We start from the raw sequence: 22966 nt of genomic DNA, 5'->3' as shown, positions 1-22966 counted from the left end.
TGATAAAGAGTGTAGAATACAATCATTAAACAATTTGTTTTAAATTCTTCGTATAAATAAAGAAATCACGGTAACACAGCCAGAATCTGGGAAACGAAGAGTACTGATTTTAAATTACCTTTTTTAAATAAAGCAAAAAAAGAAGAGAGAGAAAAAAAAAGCAAAAGGCTCATCTTCATTGACGATCAAAATGGACAATATTTTACCTCTTTGTGAGGCATATCCACCTGCACCTAATTGGTACACCTCTTATGCTGCAACAACAGTAGAGCCGCACTTCTACATCTACGCAGCGCGCAACTCAATCGTTGTACTAGACATGCGCACCATGCAATTCAGACGTACTTTTCTGGCATCACTTGATAAGATCCAAGCTGTTGCAGCCTATGAACAATTTTGTTTCACGGGTGGAGTTGATCCTACAATCCGTGCATGGAATATACTCGATGGAAATTATATAACTAAATATAATTCTCACAATGTAATCCATCCTTCCTTTCTTTGATCTTAAGACGCGAATTATTATTTTTCCAAAAAAAGAAAAGCTCATTTACAGACATATACTATAATTTTGACAGGTGGAAGTGACAGCTTTACTATGCATTCGAAATGGAACAATCTTGATCTCGGGTACTTGAAGAATCTTATGTAGATTGCAAAACCTTGATCTAAATTATGCATCTTTCGATTCTATTTATCTGTAAAAGGCGACAAGTCAGGCTGTATAGTGGCTCAGGAAGCATTTGGATCCATCGTCGTGAAGAAAAAGCAAGTGAAAGCGGAAGTACGAGCATTAGCGCACACGAGCTTCCACGATGAAGATTATATTGCTGTTGGTTATTCAAATGGGATGATTCGTATCGAAAAGCTTGATGCCCAGCTCAAGTTGACTACAGTGTATGAAATGGTAGACCAGATCAACGATGTACATTCACTTGCTTGGCAGTCACTTCCTTCACAGACAACCGAGAGTAATCCACAGTGGCCACTCCTTGCTTCCAGCTTTCGCCATCAAAAGCACGTAGATTTGTGGAATGTTCCTACCGAATCCCATTGCTCTAAAATCAATCTACCTTCTCCTGGTGGCCAGTGGTCCAGAAACCAAAAAGATACATCGTGGACTGAACTATCTTGGTCTCCAAATGATAAAGATTTGCTGTACATGACATCTCAGTCGTAAATGTTTTTCTCTTTTGCTTTTTTTTTTAATCTTTAAATTCCAGGATATACTTTACTGCGCATGTCTTTCAACTAACTTTTTTTTTTCGTAGAGGTGCGATTATCTGCTTTAATACAAAAGAACCTCGTAAGCCTGTAGAAGTCCCAAAAGGGGGCTTTGGGGACAAACACACCCGTGTAGTTTTCAGCATGCTCTGGGCCTACGGCAGTAGCCATATTATTACCAACTCTTTAGATAAGCAGGCAAGTTGATATGTACTATGAGTGCGCCCATATTTTTATATGCTATAAAAGAATTGAGCCTAAATCATTTCCAGATTATCAAATGGAACGTCAAAACACACGAAAGTGTAAATTGCATTAAGGGTCATAATGGATACCCTTTCAGCATCTCAATTTCTCCGCTCACCCCATACCAAGCAGTCATTGGTCTCGGTGACAGTAATATAAAGATCTGGACCTTCTCAGGCGAAGGAAAATCGATGAAAAAGCGCAAGAAGCATGATTTCTATGAATCCAAAATCATCTGGAAAGGTTTACAAGGTCAAATCGAGCACGTTCTGTGGCACCCAAAGCGTCCTGATCTACTGGCCTACAGCACTCAGTATGGTCGAGTAGGTGTCTACGATGCAAACGCCAACAAAAATACCGTATTCAAAACATACCACAAGCAAGAGTACGGACCTAATATCTCATGGGGGTCTTTGTCAAGCGGAACTGGCTCGGAGTATGTGCTGGTATCATGTGGAGCAGAACACATAATTGCCTATGATCCCATGGAGCCTGAAAAACAGCCAGTATTTCTTGCACCTTTATTAGAAAATGCTAACCCTGCATGGACACAGAGTATAAATGTGTGTATGTTATGTATATTATGTATATTATGTTCTTTATTCTTCTTTTTTTTAAAGGGAAGTAGTTTGTTAACATTTGTACTTTCTGTAGGCCAAAGCAAATGCAAAACGATCTTGTATGGCCATCGACAGTACTGGAAAACTAATCGCATTTGGGTACACGGACGGTGTCGTTGACGTCTACCGGTTAGATACTTTCAAGTTGGTTTTTGTAGCAAATTGTCATCGTCATTGTGTACTCGCAATTGCTTGGCAAAGCCCAACAAAATTTGCAACTGGCTGTAGACATGGCACAGTTGCAATACACACTATACCATCAACTGGATTGGATAATTTACCAGGTATGATATTTCACTTGTTGTAAAAAGAAAAAAAATATATTTGGATAAAATATTGTTTTTGCTTTTACTATTATTATTATTTTTTAAAAAAAGAGAGAGGCTCAAAAACAAAAACTTTACTTTAGATATTCCTTTGGCCGATTCCTCTGCATCATATGTTCTATCTGGTCACAAGAAAAATATTACTGCACTTGCTTGGAGTACACACAAAGACACACCTTTGCTTGCATCTGTTTCTGTTGATATGATAGCCTGCGTGAGTAACCTACATTGTACATGTGCAAAGTGCTTAGACGATTGTATTAATTGGGCTGAATGTATTTGCTTACATGTATATCTATTTTTGAATATTAGGTGTGGAATGAGCAGTCGCAGAAACCAATTGCATGGTTTAGAGAGCATCGTGGACGTATATTTTCTGTATGCTGGAACATACTTGAGCCTAATGAAGTATTTACCTGTGGAGACGACAGATTTATATTCAAGTGGAAATACACTGACCACCCATTTTCTCCTAAACTTGGTAAGTACTGATAGTTAAGCACTCAAATACGAATAATAGTTGGTTCTTGTCATTAATTATATCATATCATTACTGCCATTAGAAACAGAACAATCATATTACGATAAAGAGATTTCAAAGCTCAAGACACCCAAGCGAAATAAAACCCAAGAACCAACAGAAAATGGAAATAGCAAAAACACTGCTTCTGCTGCCAATGCTGCTGTTATTGCCAATTCCAATGCTACTGCTTTTATTGCTACAGCTAATACTACCGCTAAAACCGAATCAGTAGAAGGGGAGCCAAAACCAAAGAAACGAAAAACCAAAGGATCTAGTTTGGCATATCTTGGTGGAAAATTAGAAAACATTAACCATTCTACTCTCCAACGTTATTGTCTAACTCTTGCGTCAAAAATATATGGAGGAGATCCAGCTGAGACCGTAAAAAATGTCAAGAGTCAATTGCCTTCCGATCTTTTAAGTGATCAAGTCGACAGTTATGCCAAATGGGTTCCATTCGACGATAATACTGAAAACAGTAAAGCATTCTTGCTGTTTGGTGGAAAAAACGATGTGCGACTATTGTTAGAAGAAGAAGGTAAGAAGATTTCTTGCACATTAAAAAAAAGAAAAAACTTTGAATAATCATGTTTTGTTCTTATAATTTTAATTAATTTATTGCTGTTGTTGGAAACAATTAAGCTAAAATGTTTAGTGACTTTAAAGACAAGCAAGCATATATAAAAGATTCCGAAAACCCTTCTACAAATGACACACGACTCTGGCTGGGTACCACACGCGGATGTGCTCAAAGCTTTGGGGATATTGGGAATGATTTTACCGACAACTCTATTGCAGACTGGATTGCACTCGCTCTTAGTCCAATGAGTAAGTTTATTTGAATAATAGTAAGCTAAATAGTCCCAGGAATCAATGTACTAAACATATATATCTATATATATATATATTCTTTCTTTCTTTCTGCTGCTGTAATTTCTCACAGATGGAAAAGATGCGTGGATCAATTTGATGGAAAAGAAGGCCAAAAAGCTTGCAGAAACCGACCATCATATTTTAGCCGCGACCTGCTACATTGCCTGTTCAAGGATTTGTGAAGCGGTCGAGGTGTGCCGTAAAGGATCAAAGTTCAGGTAATTTTTTTTTTAAAAAAAGAAAATGATAAAATATACAAGGCCAAGTTCTCCATGTCTTATTTTTTTTTTGTATATGAATTAGAGAAGCAATTACTATCGCCAAGGCCAGAATGCCTCAGAATGAAAATGTTCTTAGTACCTTATTTTCTGAATGGGGTGGTGCGCTCCAAAAATCAGATGAAGAAATACTTGCAGCTTTATGGTAATAAACTCACACTGAGAAATATAAAGATAAGGAGATAGATACAGCATTTTATTTTTATACCTACTTATTTTCTTCTAAATAGTTTCCTGCAATCTAAACGTCAGGGCTCAGTTGTAAACGCGATCCAACTTTTGGCACGACGTAATACGGATGAATGTCTTTTTTGGTCAGCCTGTCTGGCTTGGTTGACAAAAGACTCGACAGTGGAAGAATGCATCAAAAAGTGGGTATCGTTAGTGAAGGAAAAGGATGAGCAGAAAGACAAGGTGGCTTCCAAGAAAAAGGCCGAGGAGGCTGATGTACCCAAGATACCAGAAAACATCAAAGACAGTACGAGTACAGCTTGCTCTTCAGAGGAACCTATCAATATAGAGAATGTGGTTGATATAGTGATAGCTGAATCGCACGTACATATGACTGCAGCTGGAGCTGAAGTAGATGAAGAGGCTGCAACCAAGACTTCAGAAAAACCAAGTTAAGTGAAAACAGATGATTTACTGTAAGCATATTTGGCATATATACACATAAAGTAAGGATAAAAAAGAAAGACAATCATCACTCTATTCATAATAAGTTTCTGCGCTGGTAAAAGGTTACTGTTAAGGATAGTGATAAAATAGTATCAGAGAATTCAAGTGTTCATCAAGCGAAAGTTGGAGTAGTTGGGAAAGAGAGGATAATGCTGTCTATTTTCATAGAGATAATTCAAGATCATGACTCTATATATACTACTCTTAAATAACATAAAACGTTTTCCGCTCTTTGAACAAAAATCAACAGCTTATAGAATTTATATAATCTTTGGTCTTTTTCTTTTATAAAATTGAGCTTTCAAATTTTGATAGTGTATATAGATTATGAACGGAGTCTTAATAAATGGTTCGAATTAAAACCAAGAATAAAATGTATAGCTACTGAGATTTAAGAAAGAAAAATAGTAACCCCGATGATGAGAAGGGAAGGTTCACGTGACTACTACAGTCCAAAAAATAAGGATATTTCAGGCACAAGAAATGACGATTAAGAAAAATAGTAAAATATACAAAGCGAAATAGATAACTAAGAGGTGCTTATTATTTAGATATATATTAACCTTTTGTTTACTTGAATTTGCATGACATTTGTTGTATGATCCAATCATTGTACAGAATATATATATATATATATATTATAGACATTTATTCAAATATTCAGCCATCTTTAATAAGAATAATAATATAAATGCTTACAATATAGCATTTTCTCGAATAATAGTAGCTTCTAGAAAATTAAGACGCTTGATATTCTGGAATATTACAACCGACAGTAGCCACAAGCCTTCCCCCTTTTTTTTACTATGTTCATTTCTTACAAAATAGGAGAAAAATATTTCAAATGAAAAGAGCAATATTTTCAGTGTAGAGTATATAGCGTAAATAGGAATTATACTATAATGGCATACAGATATATGTATATATTATATAGGGACATGCAATAGAACAAGAAAGAAAAAGAAAGAAAATTACAGTGAGATTTAGTGGTTGTTGCTTGACTGGCTGGGTCTTAATCTATAATCATTTTAATTTTATTTATATTTGACTGGACTGACTGGACTGACTGACTCCACTATAGAAGAAGAAAAAAAAAGATAAACCGAATTTCTCCTTTTTTAGTCCGACCTGTACATTTACAATATTATTAATTAATTTTTTTTTTCTCCCCTTGTTTTTTTTTGTATTGATTTACAAAAGCAAAAAATAATAATAAAGTAACTCGCTCGTCATGGTCATTCTGAGAACTGCATGGAGAAGTTTTGCGGCCAACAAGAGTGTGACCGAGACATTCTGTCAAAAGGCCGGTCACTGTAACAGTATTCACGTCTCACCAACTAACACCCAGTGGTTCCAAAGTGCAGTCAAAGGTACCTTCGTACACAATATATATATATATATATGTGTGCATGTCAACAATAGTGACAGTGATAATATCAAGTCAAAGAAACTTAATATATATAAGAAAGCAGAAGAATAATAAAGAGGAAGAGGGGGAATAGAATTATACAAGGGGTTGTTTATTAAACATACACTTTTATGCTAACAATAAATAAATAAATAGCAAATGGATCTGTTTTTGGTGCAATTCCTTCAATCTGTGGCCAAAAGGTATGTTAACTATGAATATGGTCTTTATATTGTTTTTAGATCACAAAGATTTAAGTGTTAATAATAATGCATTTCTTTTAAAAAAAAAAACAAATTTTTATAGCGAGGATTTCATGCTTCAGGTAACCAACATAAACACCAACAAAAATTAAGAGAAGAAGAAGAATAAAACGAGCAAACGAACGAACGAAAGAATAGATAAACGAAAGAATGATAATAAAAGCAAATTAGTCCAAAGAGATATGGGATATGCTTTTACTATTACTATTACTATTATTATTATCGTCATCATTATCGACCATTACTACCATTACTACCATTACTATCGTTCAAATATATATATATATATATATATATATGGGATAAAAAGAGAATACGATTGACTGACAAGAAAAGATTTTATAATGTACCAAAACACACATATGGATCTATACATATACATTATATACATATATTATATGTGATTAGTTCCCAGTCGATCTTCCAAGAAGGATCCCTATGAGCAGCTAGGCGTTGGAAAGACAGCTTCCCAATCTGATATCAAAAAAGCTTATTATGCGGCAAGTATAATTGAAATTCATCTAAATGCATTATGTATATCTATATTGTACAATCTTAGTCTAGAAGTACCCTTATTTCTTTATCAACCAGAAGGAAGATCAAAAGAAGATGAATTGTTCATTTATTTAAATTATATATACCATGTTATAATCTTAATTTATTTTATGAAAAGACAAGAGCCATCATCCTGACATTTCTCTATTTTATATTTACATGTATTCTGACTGTCTATATATCTATTTCTTACGTTTTATTAGCTCGCCAAAAAATACCATCCTGACACCAACAAGGATAAAGATGCACGTGAAAAGTTTGTTCAGATCCAGGAAGCCTATGAGATCCTTTCCGATGAACAGAAACGTCAGCAGTATGATCAATTTGGTCATGGTTTTGAAGGTAAATTCAATATGACCCTATCATAAATAAACCAATACATACATTATATATATATATATATATATTCACTGACACACACACACACATTAGGGGCTGGAGGTTCAGGTGGCTTCCACGGTGGTGGAGGAGGTTTCCCAGGTGGTTTTGATCCCAATGACATCTTTAGTCAGTTCTTTGGCGGTGGTCGCGGAGGAGGCGGTCGCGGAGGCAATGATCCTTTCCGTAATGCACCTGGTGATGATATTCAGGTAAACATCTTATATAGATACAAAATATTATAATAAGAAAAGAAAGGGGAAATAAAGAAAGCCAAAAAGGAGAGAAAGAAGGGGAGAGAAAGGATAACGAGTAAGAGTTAAGAAACAATACTAGATTTATTATCTATATATCTATCTGCTCTTTTTTTTAAAATAATAATAATAATAATTACCATTTAATGTTTAACGTTTAATGCTCAACGCTTAACATTAGGTTCCCCTGACATTGTCGTTCATGGAAGCCGTCAAGGGTACGACCAAGTTCGTAAATGTGGATAAGGTAGTCAACTGCTCGACCTGCAAGGGCAGCGGCATGAAAGCTGGCAAACAAAAGAGCACATGTCAGAGTTGCCATGGCTCGGGTGTACAGACCATCATGATGGGTGGATTCCACATGCAGACTACGTGTCAGACTTGCGGAGGCGTCGGTACTTCTATCCCTCACGGCGCAGGTTGTTCCCCTTGCGACGGTGTGGGAAAAGTGCGCGACCGCAAGACAGTTCAGGTCAATGTTCCCCCAGGTGTCGATCAAAATTCACGCATCAGAGTTTCTGGTGAAGGCGACGCCCCTATCAAGGGACAGGGATCCAATGGCGATCTATTTGTTACTCTCAACGTAAAGTATCCTAAAAGAGTGTCATATCAACCAACATACCAACACACACACACGCACACACACACACAATCTAATATTTTCTATGGCTATTGTTATCTATACCTATAGGTAATCCCTTCAAAGATATTCCACAGAAAGGACTATGATCTATTTGTTGAAGCCAAATTGCCTTTCTACAAGGCCATGTTGGGTGGCCAGATCCGTATTCCTACTGTCGATGGCGATGTAGACCTAAAGATCCCCTCTGGCTCCCAGCCGGGTGACAATGTGTCTCTGCGCGGCCGTGGTGTTCAGCGTCTTCGCAGCAATATCCGGGGAGACCAGATCGTGACTCTCAAGGTCGAGCTTCCCCGATCTCTCAAGGGAAAACAGCGTGAATTGATTGAGCAGTACGCTAGTCTTGTAGACGAAGACTATCGTCCCAAAGAATCCGTAACACCTACATCCCCAGATACTCCTCCCCCTTCTCCCTCTCCCTCTTCTTCTTCTTCTTCTTTTGAAAACGACAACGACGACGACGATATCAAAGAATCGACCAAAGAAACCGAGAAACACAAAGGTTTCCTGAAGAATGCCTTTGGAAAACTCAAGGACAAAATCTACCACGAAGACAAGGACAAAAAGGATAAGGACAACAACACATCTTCATAAACGTTGCTTTTCTTTTCTTTTCTTTTGATTTTTTTTGATGTTTGATGTTTGATTTTGTTATGTTTTGTTATGTTATATTTTGTATTCCCCCCCCTTTTCCTCTTCTTTTTACACTTCTTTGTCCAAAATAGAATATTTGTCTCTCTAACTATCTATCTCTCTTTTTTTTTTCTCTTTATAAATGAAATAAAATAAAATGTCAATTCCAAATAGAACGAGAAAGGAATAAAGGAAGAAAGATAAAGAGAATATTTATCCTCGCATATCCACGCATGGATAATGAATTGTAGAAGAGGATGATAAGAATATATATATAAAGATATATAGATAGGCTTTGGCGTGTAAGAGAAGAAAAGGTGTGTTAGAGGGGATGGAAAGAATATATTTGGTTAATTTGGTTAATTTGGTAAATCTGGTAAATTGGGCTCGTTTGACTTGGGTTGACTGATCTCTTTTCTTCTTCTTCTTCTTCTTCCTTTTACTTATTCTTTTTTACTTCATTTTTCTTTGGGTTTGGGTTTGGGTTTGGTTTAAGGTTTGTTGACGTATTGGCGCATTCGATCTAGTTCCTTGTGCACATCTTTTCTGCTAATAGTCGACCTTCGGCCAGTACCATCTTCACCACGTCCATTGGAAGCCGCGGTATTCAAAAGAGATACAGGCGAGGCAGCTGTAGGCGAGGCAGGAGACCCACCAGATGTCGCCTTTTTGGATAGCAAGGACTGGAAAAAGTTGGCCAAGACTTCGTGAGAAGGTCCTCCGGGTCCACCAGCGCCACTGCTCAATGGACTACCGGGACTTCCGGCCGCAGCAGGCACATTATTTCCAAGACTGGTTTGGATACGATCCACAGGATTAGGGCTTGCCGTCACTCCCTTTAATCCAGGCTTGTCCAAAGGTGAATCCTTATGTTGATTTTTGAAGTTTTTATTAGTACTTAATTCATTTATTAATTCGTTCAATTATATTATATTATATTACTGCTTCTACTGTTTTTTTTTTAAAAAAATAATAATAACAATAATATAAAATTACCTTGTGTCTTCTTCCATTTTCTTCTCTCTCTGCGCCTACACGCATCATATCTGCGGTCACAGGCGAGGCACCCAGTGGTCCGACCACACTAGGTCGTGCAATTGCAGCACTTCCAGTACCCTGTCGGGTAGAAGTGCCTTCAGATGCTCTTTGAAGAGTCTCAAAGTGACGCTCAAAGAATACTTGCTCATCTTCACATGCAGTAGTCGGAGGAATGTTGAGAGGCTGTTGTATAATTTGTTTTAATTAGCAGCCCAAACCTCTCCCTCTCTCCATTTTATATTAATATTGTGATTTACCTGTTCTTCGGTTTCTGGATCGGGTATTGCGTCTTCGTAGATACCTCTCGCACCATGACTTCCAGGCTGCTGTCGGTCCACAATAGCTTCCATATCAGAATCCCATCCCTGATGCACACTCTCACAGTCAAAGCCATCACGTAACACTCGCAATTTTCCCCACGAGTCCCAGCCCGAGGGTACTAATACCGCATCTCTTTCTACCACCTGAGCCTTTGTGGTGAAAGGGAACGTTTTGGTGGTTGTGGCCAATAGACGATGTAAGAGATACTGGCGCAGATTGTGGAAAGTGTAGGGTTGGAGAGTCGAGGTGTAGAACAAGGATGCACCGTCTAGATAATTATTGATATTAGTTTATAAGTTATGCAGAGTAAATGCACAACATCCACACAATGATCTAACTATTGACCACCTCTTTTATTCTGTTTTCTATTTCTCTATTTCTCTCTCTATATATACACATCTCCCTCCCATATGTCTTTTCTCTGGTATATAGATAGTGGGAATAATACTTGCACTTCATGCACACACAGCGAAGAGTCTGTTGGATGAAATCAAATTGTTCTTCCTTGTAGTCTTGTGTTTGCTCAAGTTTGTTAAGTGTGTCACTCTACAAACTGGTCGTGTGAATTTAAAGGCCAAGAAAGAAAACAAGAAAGAAAATGACAACGAATGTATCTAACCTTGCAACAGACAACTACAATTGGAATACCCAAGTTTGTTGTGAGGCAGCCCTGAGTCAATGGTAAGGTAACTTGGTCTGCAGCTGTCGTGGTTGTCACAAGCGGTGCGGTCACAAATCCAGATGGTGTAGATGGAACTGAACTTGTTGATGTGGATGGTACGACGGCAAACCCGGTTGTGAGGGGTGAAGGTTCAGAATATGTTTGAAGGTAATGTTCAACTGTAAAAGATATATATATATTATGCACACATCCATAATTTAATTACAAGCATCTTTATTTTCACTCTTATATATATATATATATATATATATATATATATATATTGATTGATTGATTGATTGATATTCCATCTCATGGATTTCACACAACAAACCTTTTTCTCTTAATTCATCCACAATAGCCTTTCCACGACTCCATGATTCACCAGCACTGCCTTCTTTGCAGATCTCATCAATGGCATGTTGCAACACATTAATCCAGCGTTGAAGTGTTTCAAGGAATTTCCAGGGACGTGTCCAGTCCAAGACGATCAGTACTGTAGAGTCTGCAAGTGTATGAGAGCTGAGGGCAAACTTGAGAAGTGGGAGGTATTCTGGTGCCGACAAGCCCAACTGATATAATCCCAAGCGTGCAATAGCTTTTATATATATATATATATTTATTTTATTATTATCATTATCATTATCATTATCATTATTGCAAGGAGAATATAGATATATAAAGGAAGAAGTGTTATTATTGTTTTTGAGATTATTGTGGTATTTTGTTGAGTTATTTGATAGATTAAATATTAATTAAATATTATTAAATTAAATTAAATTAAATTATCATATCATATTGGCTTCCTTTTTTTTGTAATTTAAAAGTCTCACCTTCATTCTCTTCATCGTGAACTTCAATGAATGTGTAGCTTAGGGCAAGGGTGGCGGTTGCGTCGTCTTTGTCAAGCATGTCAAGTGGCATGGGGGTATAGTTGTTGGTGGCATTGACACCAAATGAATCATTGGCCGAGACTTCGTCATTATCAAGCTTGACAGCTTGCGGTCCTGGATCGTGTTTGAGGTAGTGGATGAGAGTTGACTTGCCCGAACCGGGATCACCTATGTATATATGTATGTGTGTTGTGTATGTGTGTATATTGTATATGTGTGTGCGTATGCGTATGCGTGCGTGTGTGCGTGCGTGCGTGTGCGTGTAGTATGTGGTACGTGTGTAGTGTGCATATATATATATATATATATATTATAATTTTTTTTTTACAAAGAGGCATAATTGTTTAGCAAGAGGTATTTTTTTTTGTTTTTGTAGATTGTATATATTGTGTTTAAATTTGCCCAAATGTATAATGAAATTGAATGTAATGTAGTGTTTGAATTCAAGACTTTTGCTTATTCATCCATTCTTTTCCTTTTTTCCTTTTCTCATTGTACTGTATTGACCTTTTCTTTCTTTTCTTTTCTATTTTCTTCTCTTGTCTTTATATTTCTTTTTTGAGGTTGCCTCTAAATAAAGATTCTGAATTTGCTGTATATTACCTAAGATGAGTACATTCTTGCTTGGGACCATCTTGGATGATGCAGTTCCCTTTAGAATGGTGGACCAAATTTCATCGCGTTCGGGATTCGTTTGAGTGCCTGTACCCGATGGTTGAGAGGTGGTCGACTGGCTTTGGGTCGGGATTGCCGTCAATAGACTTAGGTTTTGGTTGGAGGTTTCGGGCAAAGTAACCGTCATTTAAAACAAACAGAAGAAAAAGAAAAGAAAGAAGAAGTAATAATATAGAAATAATAAAGAGAGAATAAAGGTGGGATTTTGACCTAGAAAAAAAAAATAACAATAAAAAAAATTATATATATATTTATATAAAATAAGGTGTGTGTGCGTGTGTGTGTGTGTGTACAAGTTTACTTGACTTTTTTTTTTATATATAAATATATATCCATTTTTCTCCATTTTTCTTAACCCCCCGACCTTATAAAAAATCAAATATACATTAGTCCCCTCACTCAATCACTCACTCACTCGCACAGTAATTTGTGTTTTTGCCCTCTTTATATATATATACGATTTTTTCTTGTCTTATCCTTCATTATCAAATTTTTGCCTTTGTACATTTTCACACCTTTTATTATATTTTTATAGCAGTGATTATTCCTAGTTTTTAATTTTATTTCATTTTTGAAATTCTTCTTCATCTTGTACCACTACTACGGCTGCTACTGCTACTACTTCTTTTACTTCTTCAATTACTACTATTACTACTATTACTTCTTTTTTTTTCTTTGGTTCATTTTCGCGCTGTTTCAAATAACTATATATATATATATAAAAGGGGGGGAGGGGGGGGTAGAGGATTTAAACAAAAGAATGGACAAGTGAATAAGCGAACAAATAATGAGAGAGAGAGAGAGAAATAATGGTGACGTTTACCTTTTTTTCTTTTCTCTTTTTTTTTGATACCAAAAAAAGAAAGATTAATATATATCTCTTTAAAGTTTATTTAAAAATAATAAAATAAATAAGACAATGTTCAGACGTAGAGTAAAGAAAGCCGAAAAACCAAGCTTTCCAGCTGATATTGACGGCTTTGGATATGTAATCAAATCTGACGGAAGCATCAGAAGCAAAGAGGAAGGCAAGCCTTTTTCTTTTTATTTGCTTTTACTTTATTTTATATGCATATTCGTATTCATATATACATACACACACGCATAAGCAAATAAACTCATTCAGACAAATCTATGCACATACATTAACGCGTACAAACACACAGACACTCCTTATAACTTTGAAGTCATTCCAAAGGATCGTCCTTACAATGAAGCACGTTATGATGCATTTATCGGTACAGAAATCATCATTTGATTGTGTGAATCTTATCTGACTAGATCATATACATGTATACATCTTTAATAGCATTGATTGGTGATGAGGTTGAAAAGAGACTTCAACAAGAACCTCTTTGTTTCCAAAAGACACTTATTCCTAAGGGCGCCAAAGAATCCGATCCTCACACATACATTTATATGACGTAAATTCAATCTGTTTTGATATATATATACGTACATACATACATACATACATACATATATGTCTTGCTTACTTGAATTGACATTTTGTGCGTGGCATTTTATGTGGCATATATTTTACGCACAGACCAAATGCATTGACGACCACAGACAAACTCCTGTTCTTGATCCCCGGCAACAACACGAGGTAAAGGAAGATTAAAGATATTTATTATTACTATTATTATTGCTATTTAATACGTGTGGATGTGGATGTGGATGTGGATGTGGTCAAGGGCTATTATTCTGATTTCTCTCTCCTTGATTATTATTATTTTATAATAATAATAATAATAATAATACTAATTTTTATAGAATCGGACAGTGGAGTAGACGTGTGATGTGCGATGAGAGTATAATGGTAAATATGTGTAAGCAAAAGAGGGAAAAAAGAAAAGAAAAGAAAATGTATGCTAAAGTGACAAATTATAGAGTGGATCGATGATCGAAGTTGCTACGATGGCTAAAGATAGAGGCTATGAAACTATCATCTTCAACCCAAACGGTATATACTGGTACAACAACAAAGCTTGGGTTAGTAACACTACAGTGACATCTGTGGGATGCGTGGAATGTGTGCATGTTATTAATATCAAATACAGGAAGTACCACCACTTAAAAATATCGACTTTATTACCGTTCCTGGTAATATATTTATATCCTTCACATACACATGTATAATATATCTGCTTGATTTTACCCTCCCAACCCTACCTTTTCTCCAGTAGCAATTAGTGGTGGTGACAGTGGTGGTGACAGTGGTGATGATTGATAATGATAGTGATACCATTTTCATTACTATTATTATTCCAATTACCATTACAATTACTATTGTTGTAGTCGTAGTAGTAGCTGTTGTTGTTGTTATTGTTTCTTTAGAAAAGGAGAAGGGGTATAGGAGGGGCTAGAACAGCAAAATATGGCAATATGAAAGCTTATGATTCCTTTTTTGGCTAGAAAATGACTCGCCCGAAGCACATTGCCACTACGTGTTTGAAAACTTTGTTAGGTGAGTCAAATAATAATAACAATAGTAATTATGCTACCATACGTATGCATGTATGTATGTATGTATGTATATATATATGTTTAGCTTGCTCTTTTGTCATTATCGAATCCTACTAACCATCTATACTATACATGTATATGTATGACTTCTTTTGACAGAAATACAAAGGCTACAAGAATCGCAGCAATTACTCTTGGATGGGGTGGTCACTGCTTTACTGAAATTCTCAACAAGAATTGTAAGATCGATCAAAAAAAAATAGAACCAAAACCAAAACCAAACAATCATCTCTTACAAGATGTGCATGAGTTCATATGACAATTTTATTTATTTATTTTTATTTTTCAGTTGACTTTCTTAAAGACCGCATGCAGGCCGTAGCAATGGCTGACAGTGTTCATTCGAGAGATCTTGTGGATGGTTCTGACAAGAGAGCATGGATGTTGAGTGTAGGTCAACAAGATAACCTAGAAATCTAGAATAAGTATTATGTTTATGATCATGCTTATTCTTATGATTATAATTATAATTATGATTATTGCGCGTGTGTGCGTGTGTGCGTATGTAAATGAAAAATAATCCAAATCATTATTTTCTTTATGTAGCATGCTGTCAACTGGGCAGTGTCGCAGCAAGCCCGTGGTGAGATCATTGCTGACACTCGTTTCGGATGCGAAGTATTATCATCAAGTAAGTGTTATATATGTGTATTGCAAAAAAAAAAGACTCTAGACTTCTTATAAATGTTCTTTATTTCTTTGTGTCTTTGATTTACAAAATTAGATTGTGAGATCGCAGACTTTACACTTCCTTCTAGTATCAAAGACATTGTGAAGTTTATCGATATCAAGATGGGAGACCTCAAGCTTGAAATTGAGGGTAATGGTGATCAGGAGGAAGAGGAGGAATCGGAATTGACCAAGGAAGAAGAGGCTGAGTTGAAGGAGCACTTGAGTATATTGAGTGTTGGATAAGTTTGATTATGGTATTTTGGCTGTTGTTTAGTAATACAACACAACACAACACAACACAATACAATACAGCTACCAAGGAATCAAAAATCAAAAACCAATAAGTGGTTCATAGTGAGAACATCAAAATATCAAATCTCATGTATCAAATGGCAAATATCTTTCCCTTTGATCTCTTGACTGTTGAGAGCATGTATAGATGTAATGTAATGTATGTAATCTATGTATTTCATTCATATTACAAATGGGCCAAGTCAGTTGATTTGGTTGTATAAATGCATATATATATACTTGTCTGCAGTGTACATAAATGGATAGAACCCCTTTGAGTTTAGTGCTTTAAATCTTACAAGATATAGTTCATGTCACTATATGTTGTGTGTGGGTGTAAATATAGCCTGAAGCCAAACAACAAACTGTTTGTGAAGGAGGAACATACAAAATAGAAATAGGAAGAGAGAAAGAGGGTTGGAGAAGAAAACAAGGGATAATGGGGCGAACAGTTTATTCTTACAAGAAAATAAATATAACTGCTTTTGTAAGCAATAAGCAATAAGCAATAAGCAGTAAAAAAAAACAAGCAGTAAGCAGTAAGCAGTAATCAGTAAGAACAACTCATAGCTCTTGCCTTGCCTTACTTTACCTTACTTCACCTTCCCTTGTCTTCCCTTGCCTTTACCCCTCTATCCCTCTTCTTCCCTCCCCTTCCCCTTCTCTCCCCCTCTCCTCCTCCTCTTGCTCTAACTTTTACTCTTACTCTCTGCCTTTATGTTTCTATCCCTTCCAAACATCCTCCTTTAATTATTGTTATTATATGCGTGTGTATATTTTGCAAAAAGAAAAGGAATCATTGTTATGATTGCTATATGGACCTGCCCTGATTATGAAAATCTCTTTTATTTTTACTTTTTTTTTTATTCTTAATAAACTGACAGCAAGGCACTTGCAGTACCAGAAAATACATTGTATATTTAAATATAGAGAGAAAGATATTAACAGCAAGGCAGAAGCACAGCCATCATGTCAAATACTCTCAGGTATACAGTTTTGTTTATATCCTACCTCTTTATTTGCTATTCTTATATATAAGCTTCTTCTTCTTATTCTTATTTACTTACTTATTTAACTAAATAAATAAAAACCCAAAAATAATGATCTCTAACCCTTTCGCTTCCCTATCCTTCGTTTCCCTTTAGTTGACCTTCCTCCGCTTTCCCCTGAGAATACACACAATATAGACTCAAAGGCGACTATGGAATCTTAAGCATATATATATAGTTTGCCACCAGAAAAAAAGAAGAAGAATAAGAAAAAGAAAAACCAGCACCTTATTCTTTTCTTTAGTTTCTTATTCTTTATCGTCTTCTTCTTTTGATAAATAGATAGGGTATCGAGCTTTAGTATTTTGAGAAATAAGGATCTTACTTTATCCTTTTTCAATTATTGTTTGGATACTTTGAACATAAGGATAAAGGGGGATGAGGCGCCAAATGATAATAATAAATAAACAATAATAAATAAGATAAATAACGGAGTGTCGGACAGCAAGTTTAAGATGTGATGAACAAGGCCAAGCAAAATAAAATAAAAGGGATTTACTATTATTTTAGAGGTAAACATTAATGCAGACCAAAGATAGATTCTATCGAATAAGATCAAACTTATAAGCCAACCAATAGACACAATTCACTAAATATAAATATAAATATAAAAATAAAAATAAAAATAAAAATAAAAATAAGAGTAAGAATAAGAATAAGAATATATTGTACAGGTTAGTATAAATATTTATATATATTATATATTACTTATTTATATTATGGGCAATAATAATTAATACGTTACTATAGAAACAACCTCTTTTTAACATGTCCAGTGCTAAATCTTTTTTTTTTTTTTCAAAAAATAATAATAATAAATCAATTCTGTTTTATTATTTTTTTGGTTGGATTTGCAAATCTATAAGTTTAAGTCGATCTTACTTTCTTTTCTTTTTCTTTTTTCTTTTTCTTTTCTTTCTCTATTAATTACCTTGGTTACCATTTCTATATCTTCTGCATTTTCTACTTGCTCTATCACTACCTCTTGTTCTCATTTTGATTTCCTCTCTTAATAACTACATAGACAATATGTACCAAAGCATGGGCCAAGCAACCCCGTACAGTTCTCTGTCGGACATCTACCCAAATCAATACAACTCTCCCGTAATGTCTCCCTCTTCTGCGCCCATCACAGGCAGTCCTCTTGGTTGTGAGCCCTACAGCACACACCAAAGCTCTCTTGGAAGTCCAAGCCCCACTCATACCCCTACTCAAATAAACGCTCAGACAACAAGACCCAACTCCACTTCCACTTCGAGTCCTATTTCCACGTCTACCTCTAGTCCCAGTCCTAGCCACAATAGCCACCAACCCACAAACAACACAACCACAACCACAAACACTCACTATAGCACACCTACATCTACATCTACTGGCACATCTACAGCCACAGCTACATCGACACCTACCCCTACACACACATCAACATATACTCCAGCATCGTACCTCTCATCACACTGGTCTTCTCCCGGATTGTCTTGGTCAGCCAGTCCTCCGCTTCCAGTCACAAGCTACCAACCCAATCGACCATACTACTCAAACCTGAACAGTTCGTGTTTTTCCTCGACCACTTCTCTCACCGGTCTACCGATCCAAAGACCAAAGCTCACCACAACAGTATGGGAGGATGAATCTACAGTGTGTTACCAGGTAGACACTCAAAATGTGTGTGTTGCACGAAGACAAGGTAAAAATAAATAAATAAATAAATAAATAAATAAATAAATAGCTCGATAACAAACAAATAATAAAATGTTTAGTTTAATTTACAAACCTCACTCAATAGATAATGATATGATCAATGGTACCAAATTGCTCAACGTGGTGGGCATGTCTCGAGGCAAGCGCGATGGAATCCTAAAAAATGAAAAGGGCCGGGTGGTAGTCAAAGTAGGAGCAATGCATCTCAAGGGTGTTTGGTAAATATCAAGCCTTCTTTCTTTATCTATTTCTTTATATCCATAGATACATGTACATAGATATACATATAGTTTAATAATTATCCAGAATAAAAAAGAAAAGCATCCTAACAAGTCTAATAGGATTACATTTTCACGCGCCCGATACTTGGCCATGAAATTTAAGATTTATGATCTGCTGTTCCCCCTCTTCACAGACGATCCATCGGCCTATCTGCTGGTCTCCCTCGATCACCCGGCCAACAAGAATCTCCACACAGCAAAAGGCACCAAGACTACTTGTGAATCGATATGTGCTCCATCATGGGACACCTCACACACCACAGGCCTACCCAGGCTTTCTCAGTCTGAAGGCAAGCATTCTCTTTTATATATATATCTGTGTGTGTGTAAATTCTCAGGCATGTTTACTAACCCCAACCCAACCCCTTCTTTATATATTTATATTTATACAAACAGTGTCTCTACCTCATCCGTTTACATATAGCCCTGTCCCTGGATTGCTGAGTTCTCACTTTTTGCAAGACACACCTATGTACATGCAGTGTGAGCGAACACTTCAAAGGACAAGTTTCAGTGGTGTGTCATACCGACAATCCTATCCAGCAACTACAGCTACAGCTACAGCAACAACAATGACAACGACAACAACAGCCGCAGCAACAACCTTGCAACATCAACAGCATCAGCATCATAATCAACAACAACAACAACAGCAGCAGCAAATATATACAACCTTACACGACCTTGGATCAGAATCTTCCTCTTCTTCTTCTCCTTTGTACCAGCACCGTTCATTCTTGTCACATTCTCAACGCTTCAGTGATAATCTGGGACTAGAGTCTGAAGACTACAAGTACAAGTACTCTGTTGGTGGTTCTCAGAATGAATCATCTTTGTACCATTTACCCAAGTCCTTGCACACCTTACAGTTGACCGATCTCCCTTCAACGTTTGGCATGGAACAGACCTTGGGTAAACACAAACAAAAGGATCTAGAGAGTGCCTTTCAGATCCATTTACCCGAGAAGAAAGTCAAAAAATACATCAAAAAGAACTAATGCACATTTTTATTTTATTTTTAAACAAAATCCCACCCCTCCTCTTTTACTTACATAATAATAATAATAATAATAATACTTTTTTTCTCTCTCTCTCTCTTTCATTCAACCATTCAACCAATCAGCCAATTTCAATTAACCAAGCAACCAACCAATCAATCAATCAATCAATTTCTATCAATCAATTTCAATTAATTAATTAATTCATTCATTCATTCTTTCTTTCTTTCTTTCTTTATTTTACTTTCTCTTAATAGCTGTATAATTTCTTATATGTTAATCATTTTGTACAATCACAATTTTCGTGATTTCTTACTGTATTTTCACAAAACATTTGCCCAGTCTCTTTTTAATAAAAACAAAACAAAAAACCCACAAAAAAAATGAAAAACGAAAAAGGAGGAATTGTTAACTAATCCACCAATAAATTTTCTATAATATAATCCAATTGGATCCATAAAGATATTATTAATATTAATAATAATCTAATTGGTGAATAAGAGAATGATTCTTTCTTTATTTCTTTTATGACCTCTTTATTTTTGTCTGGATTGAGCAAATATATATATAAAAAGCATAAGATATAATATCAGTGCCACTCTCGTTATGTCTTTAGAAAAAGTAAATGTTCAACTGTCAAAACAGCGATTAAATCTTGTATTTACTAAAAGATAGAAATTGTGTCCAATTGAAAATAGGCTGTAGGAAAATAGGTAAAATTAAGGACCAAATGGCACATCATATAGCATCTAGGCTTACACGAGTAAACCTTTAGCGATCAAGGTAACTACATATATATATACATATATACACATGATTGCTTTATAAACATAGATAAATGGGGTATTTCTTCTTAATGTAGTCCTCTTGAGCGGGCCACCATTCTAACTCGTCCCTTTCTTTTTATAATTTCATTTTATATCTTTAAAACATTTCACTTCCCAAGTCACTTGACCTGGCTCTCAACTACTTTTTTTTTATTTATTTATATAAAAAATACCCCCCCCCCCCCACTTTCAAATTAATCTTTAAAAAGGAGTGTAGATGCTCTGTATGCAGGAACAAACGGTTAGGATTTGGTCGTGTATCTGTTTTGACGTTTGAGCGTCATAAAGACCACGATGAACGTATTGAAGACATCCATAATTGTAGGTTCTCTCTCTCTCTCTCTCTCTCTCTCTCTCTTTACTTTATTTAAAAGCTATTAGTTGCGAATATGACAGACAATTGAACATTGATTGTGTGAATGTAGCACCGGATTTTGAAGGGATCCTTGTTTCCTGGCTACGCAAAAAGGACAACTATAAGAGATGGAAAAAAGATGATCCACAAGACAAAACAAAAGATGCCCTGTGTACAGAAATTAAAGAACTCATGGAAGAGTGTGCAATCCTTCTCTGTCAAAAACAAGCCATTTACGCAAAGATCCAGCATATACAGCAGAATTTCCTTGAGTCACAAATACTTCACCGACTTCAATTCCGGCGGATTGAAGAAGGGATGAAACGTCATGGGGTGCCAAATGAACTCGTTGAAAACACTATAATGGGTATACACACACACACACACACACACACACACATATATATATATATATATATATACTTTTTACTTAACTTTCTTTATGTAGAGTTAATGATGAAAGTTTTCCCTTTCTATTACGATCTCGTTCCAGTAATGGGTGTTAATCTACAGACCGACCCTGTCTTAATTTCCTCGTCCACAGTCAAAACCTATCCTTGGGGCCCCCCCATTCCTTGGAAAAAAGCAGGTCTTAGAAACATCGATAATTCCGAGAGAACCAATGTGGTTGAATACATTAAGGAATCGGATATGCTTTATCAGAAGAAGGCAGAGGGCGAAGGAAAACCTAAGCTTCTTAATGTAGATTCCTCTGAGGCCGACCGACCCAGGAAAGGGGTTCGTGATAGAGATATTATGATGGATATAAGTGGGCTCGTTAGGGATTTCGATCAAGTAGAGGAAGAATAACTTTCTCTAGATAAGAAACGTTTCGAACTTCAAGAAGAACACACACTAAATATGGAAAGGATAAAGAAGCAAAGGATTACTTGGAGGAAAAAGTTAATGGAAGAAGAAAAGAGATTGGAGCTTGCAGAAGAAAAAGCTAAAGGAAGTGGCAGAAAAAAATGAAGCATTTAGGGTCAAAAGAAGTTTGGTTAAAACCGACTTTATTTTTGAATTGTATGGCGCAGGCTTTCCAAGAAAAAGGATTTTGGAGATTTTGGACAATACGGGGATATAGAAGGATAAATGTACATACGCAAGCCAAACAAAAAAAAATAGATTAATTATAAGCATTATACAGGAAGAAATGTCTTTAATGTATATTTCAATCTTGGTCAATTACCCCACTCTGTTCATAAACAAGTCGACATTGGGCTTGAATAAGCTGGAGGTGTATTTGGACTCTGTTGCCTATGAATATTGAAAAGTGTTATATTTCTGACAATAATCACAGTAATAAACTTGTTCCAATACTATTCAAAAGCGAAAGAGTCGAGTTAGAAGTTTTGAATTTTATGAACAAATTTGATATATATTTTATTCTTTTCCGGGATATTTAATTTACACTTCATAGTCTGAAATGACTAGCTTGTTAGTGCCATTTACATCACCTAATAAAAGGATAGATTTTGATGTCTTCAATAATATTTATTTGCTAATTGGTTTCAGCTTTTACTCATATAGGACTACTAGTAGTATTTAAATTTTGTTAAAAGAAAAATATTGGTAATTCCTACTATTTTCTGACCATCATCCTCAAATATCTTTTGACAAACACTCATTCTCTTAAATAATCTTGACACCTTCAATTATCGGTATAACCTCATTTCAATAAAACTCAACCTGAAATTCACAATTCCGCTACTTATCGTATTGCGATGTGATCCAGATAATATATATGTATGTATGTATTTTGCGTTCTTTTCTACC

The 22966-nt window shown here is 35.8% G+C and overlaps 6 protein-coding genes across 6 annotated transcripts; 5 read left to right on the top strand and 1 right to left on the bottom strand.

Moving 5' to 3' along the window:
- Positions 1-190: 190 nt before the first annotated feature.
- Positions 191-4717, top strand: PHYBLDRAFT_143082 (hypothetical protein; the record flags this gene model as incomplete). Its single annotated transcript, XM_018430932.1, has 13 exons — positions 191-481; positions 579-630; positions 708-1176; positions 1272-1387; positions 1474-2033; positions 2125-2374; positions 2500-2630; positions 2729-2897; positions 2980-3477; positions 3606-3767; positions 3883-4030; positions 4116-4235; positions 4321-4717. 13 exons carry the CDS (start codon positions 191-193, stop codon positions 4715-4717), a joined length of 3363 nt encoding a protein of 1120 aa, XP_018294137.1.
- Positions 4718-5933: 1216 nt separating this feature from the next.
- PHYBLDRAFT_186127 (hypothetical protein) lies at positions 5934-9005 on the top strand. The gene is made up of 8 exons (XM_018439197.1): positions 5934-6138; positions 6333-6379; positions 6483-6501; positions 6848-7005; positions 7198-7336; positions 7427-7584; positions 7808-8209; positions 8318-9005. Exons 1-8 carry the CDS (start codon positions 6000-6002, stop codon positions 8858-8860), a joined length of 1605 nt encoding a protein of 534 aa, XP_018294136.1. The 5' UTR covers positions 5934-5999; the 3' UTR covers positions 8861-9005.
- Positions 9006-9161: 156 nt separating this feature from the next.
- PHYBLDRAFT_75963 (hypothetical protein) lies at positions 9162-12614 on the bottom strand (the record flags this gene model as incomplete). The annotated part of the gene is made up of 8 exons (XM_018443109.1): positions 9162-9765; positions 9896-10120; positions 10195-10526; positions 10711-10804; positions 10878-11098; positions 11254-11517; positions 11753-11980; positions 12416-12614. The coding sequence occupies 8 exons, from the start codon at positions 12612-12614 to the stop codon at positions 9391-9393; spliced, it is 1938 nt and encodes a 645-aa protein (XP_018294532.1). The 3' UTR covers positions 9162-9390.
- Positions 12615-13384: 770 nt separating this feature from the next.
- On the top strand, positions 13385-16097 carry PHYBLDRAFT_186125 (hypothetical protein). Its single transcript, XM_018439196.1, has 12 exons — positions 13385-13515; positions 13654-13725; positions 13797-13911; positions 14037-14096; positions 14264-14309; positions 14381-14482; positions 14551-14593; positions 14906-14957; positions 15116-15195; positions 15306-15406; positions 15563-15647; positions 15741-16097. The coding sequence occupies exons 1-12, from the start codon at positions 13407-13409 to the stop codon at positions 15929-15931; spliced, it is 1056 nt and encodes a 351-aa protein (XP_018294135.1). The 5' UTR covers positions 13385-13406; the 3' UTR covers positions 15932-16097.
- A 1960-nt stretch (positions 16098-18057) lies between these two features.
- On the top strand, positions 18058-20008 carry PHYBLDRAFT_166066 (apses-type HTH transcription regulator; the record flags this gene model as incomplete). The annotated part of the gene is made up of 5 exons (XM_018435359.1): positions 18058-18715; positions 18815-18947; positions 19020-19336; positions 19407-19526; positions 19788-20008. 5 exons carry the CDS (start codon positions 18058-18060, stop codon positions 20006-20008), a joined length of 1449 nt encoding a protein of 482 aa, XP_018294134.1.
- Positions 20009-20614: 606 nt separating this feature from the next.
- PHYBLDRAFT_59624 (hypothetical protein) lies at positions 20615-22460 on the top strand (the record flags this gene model as incomplete). Its single annotated transcript, XM_018440532.1, has 5 exons — positions 20615-20635; positions 21066-21156; positions 21210-21557; positions 21639-21985; positions 22338-22460. The coding sequence occupies 5 exons, from the start codon at positions 20615-20617 to the stop codon at positions 22458-22460; spliced, it is 930 nt and encodes a 309-aa protein (XP_018294133.1).
- Positions 22461-22966: the final 506 nt, after the last annotated feature.

The sequence above is a fragment of the Phycomyces blakesleeanus genome, assembly GCF_001638985.1.
Source record: "Phycomyces blakesleeanus NRRL 1555(-) unplaced genomic scaffold PHYBLscaffold_6, whole genome shotgun sequence".
Lineage (NCBI taxonomy): Eukaryota > Fungi > Mucoromycota > Mucoromycetes > Mucorales > Phycomycetaceae > Phycomyces > Phycomyces blakesleeanus.
The sequence above is the reverse complement of the archived record's forward strand: the minus strand, read 5'-3'. Positions and strand labels throughout refer to the sequence as shown.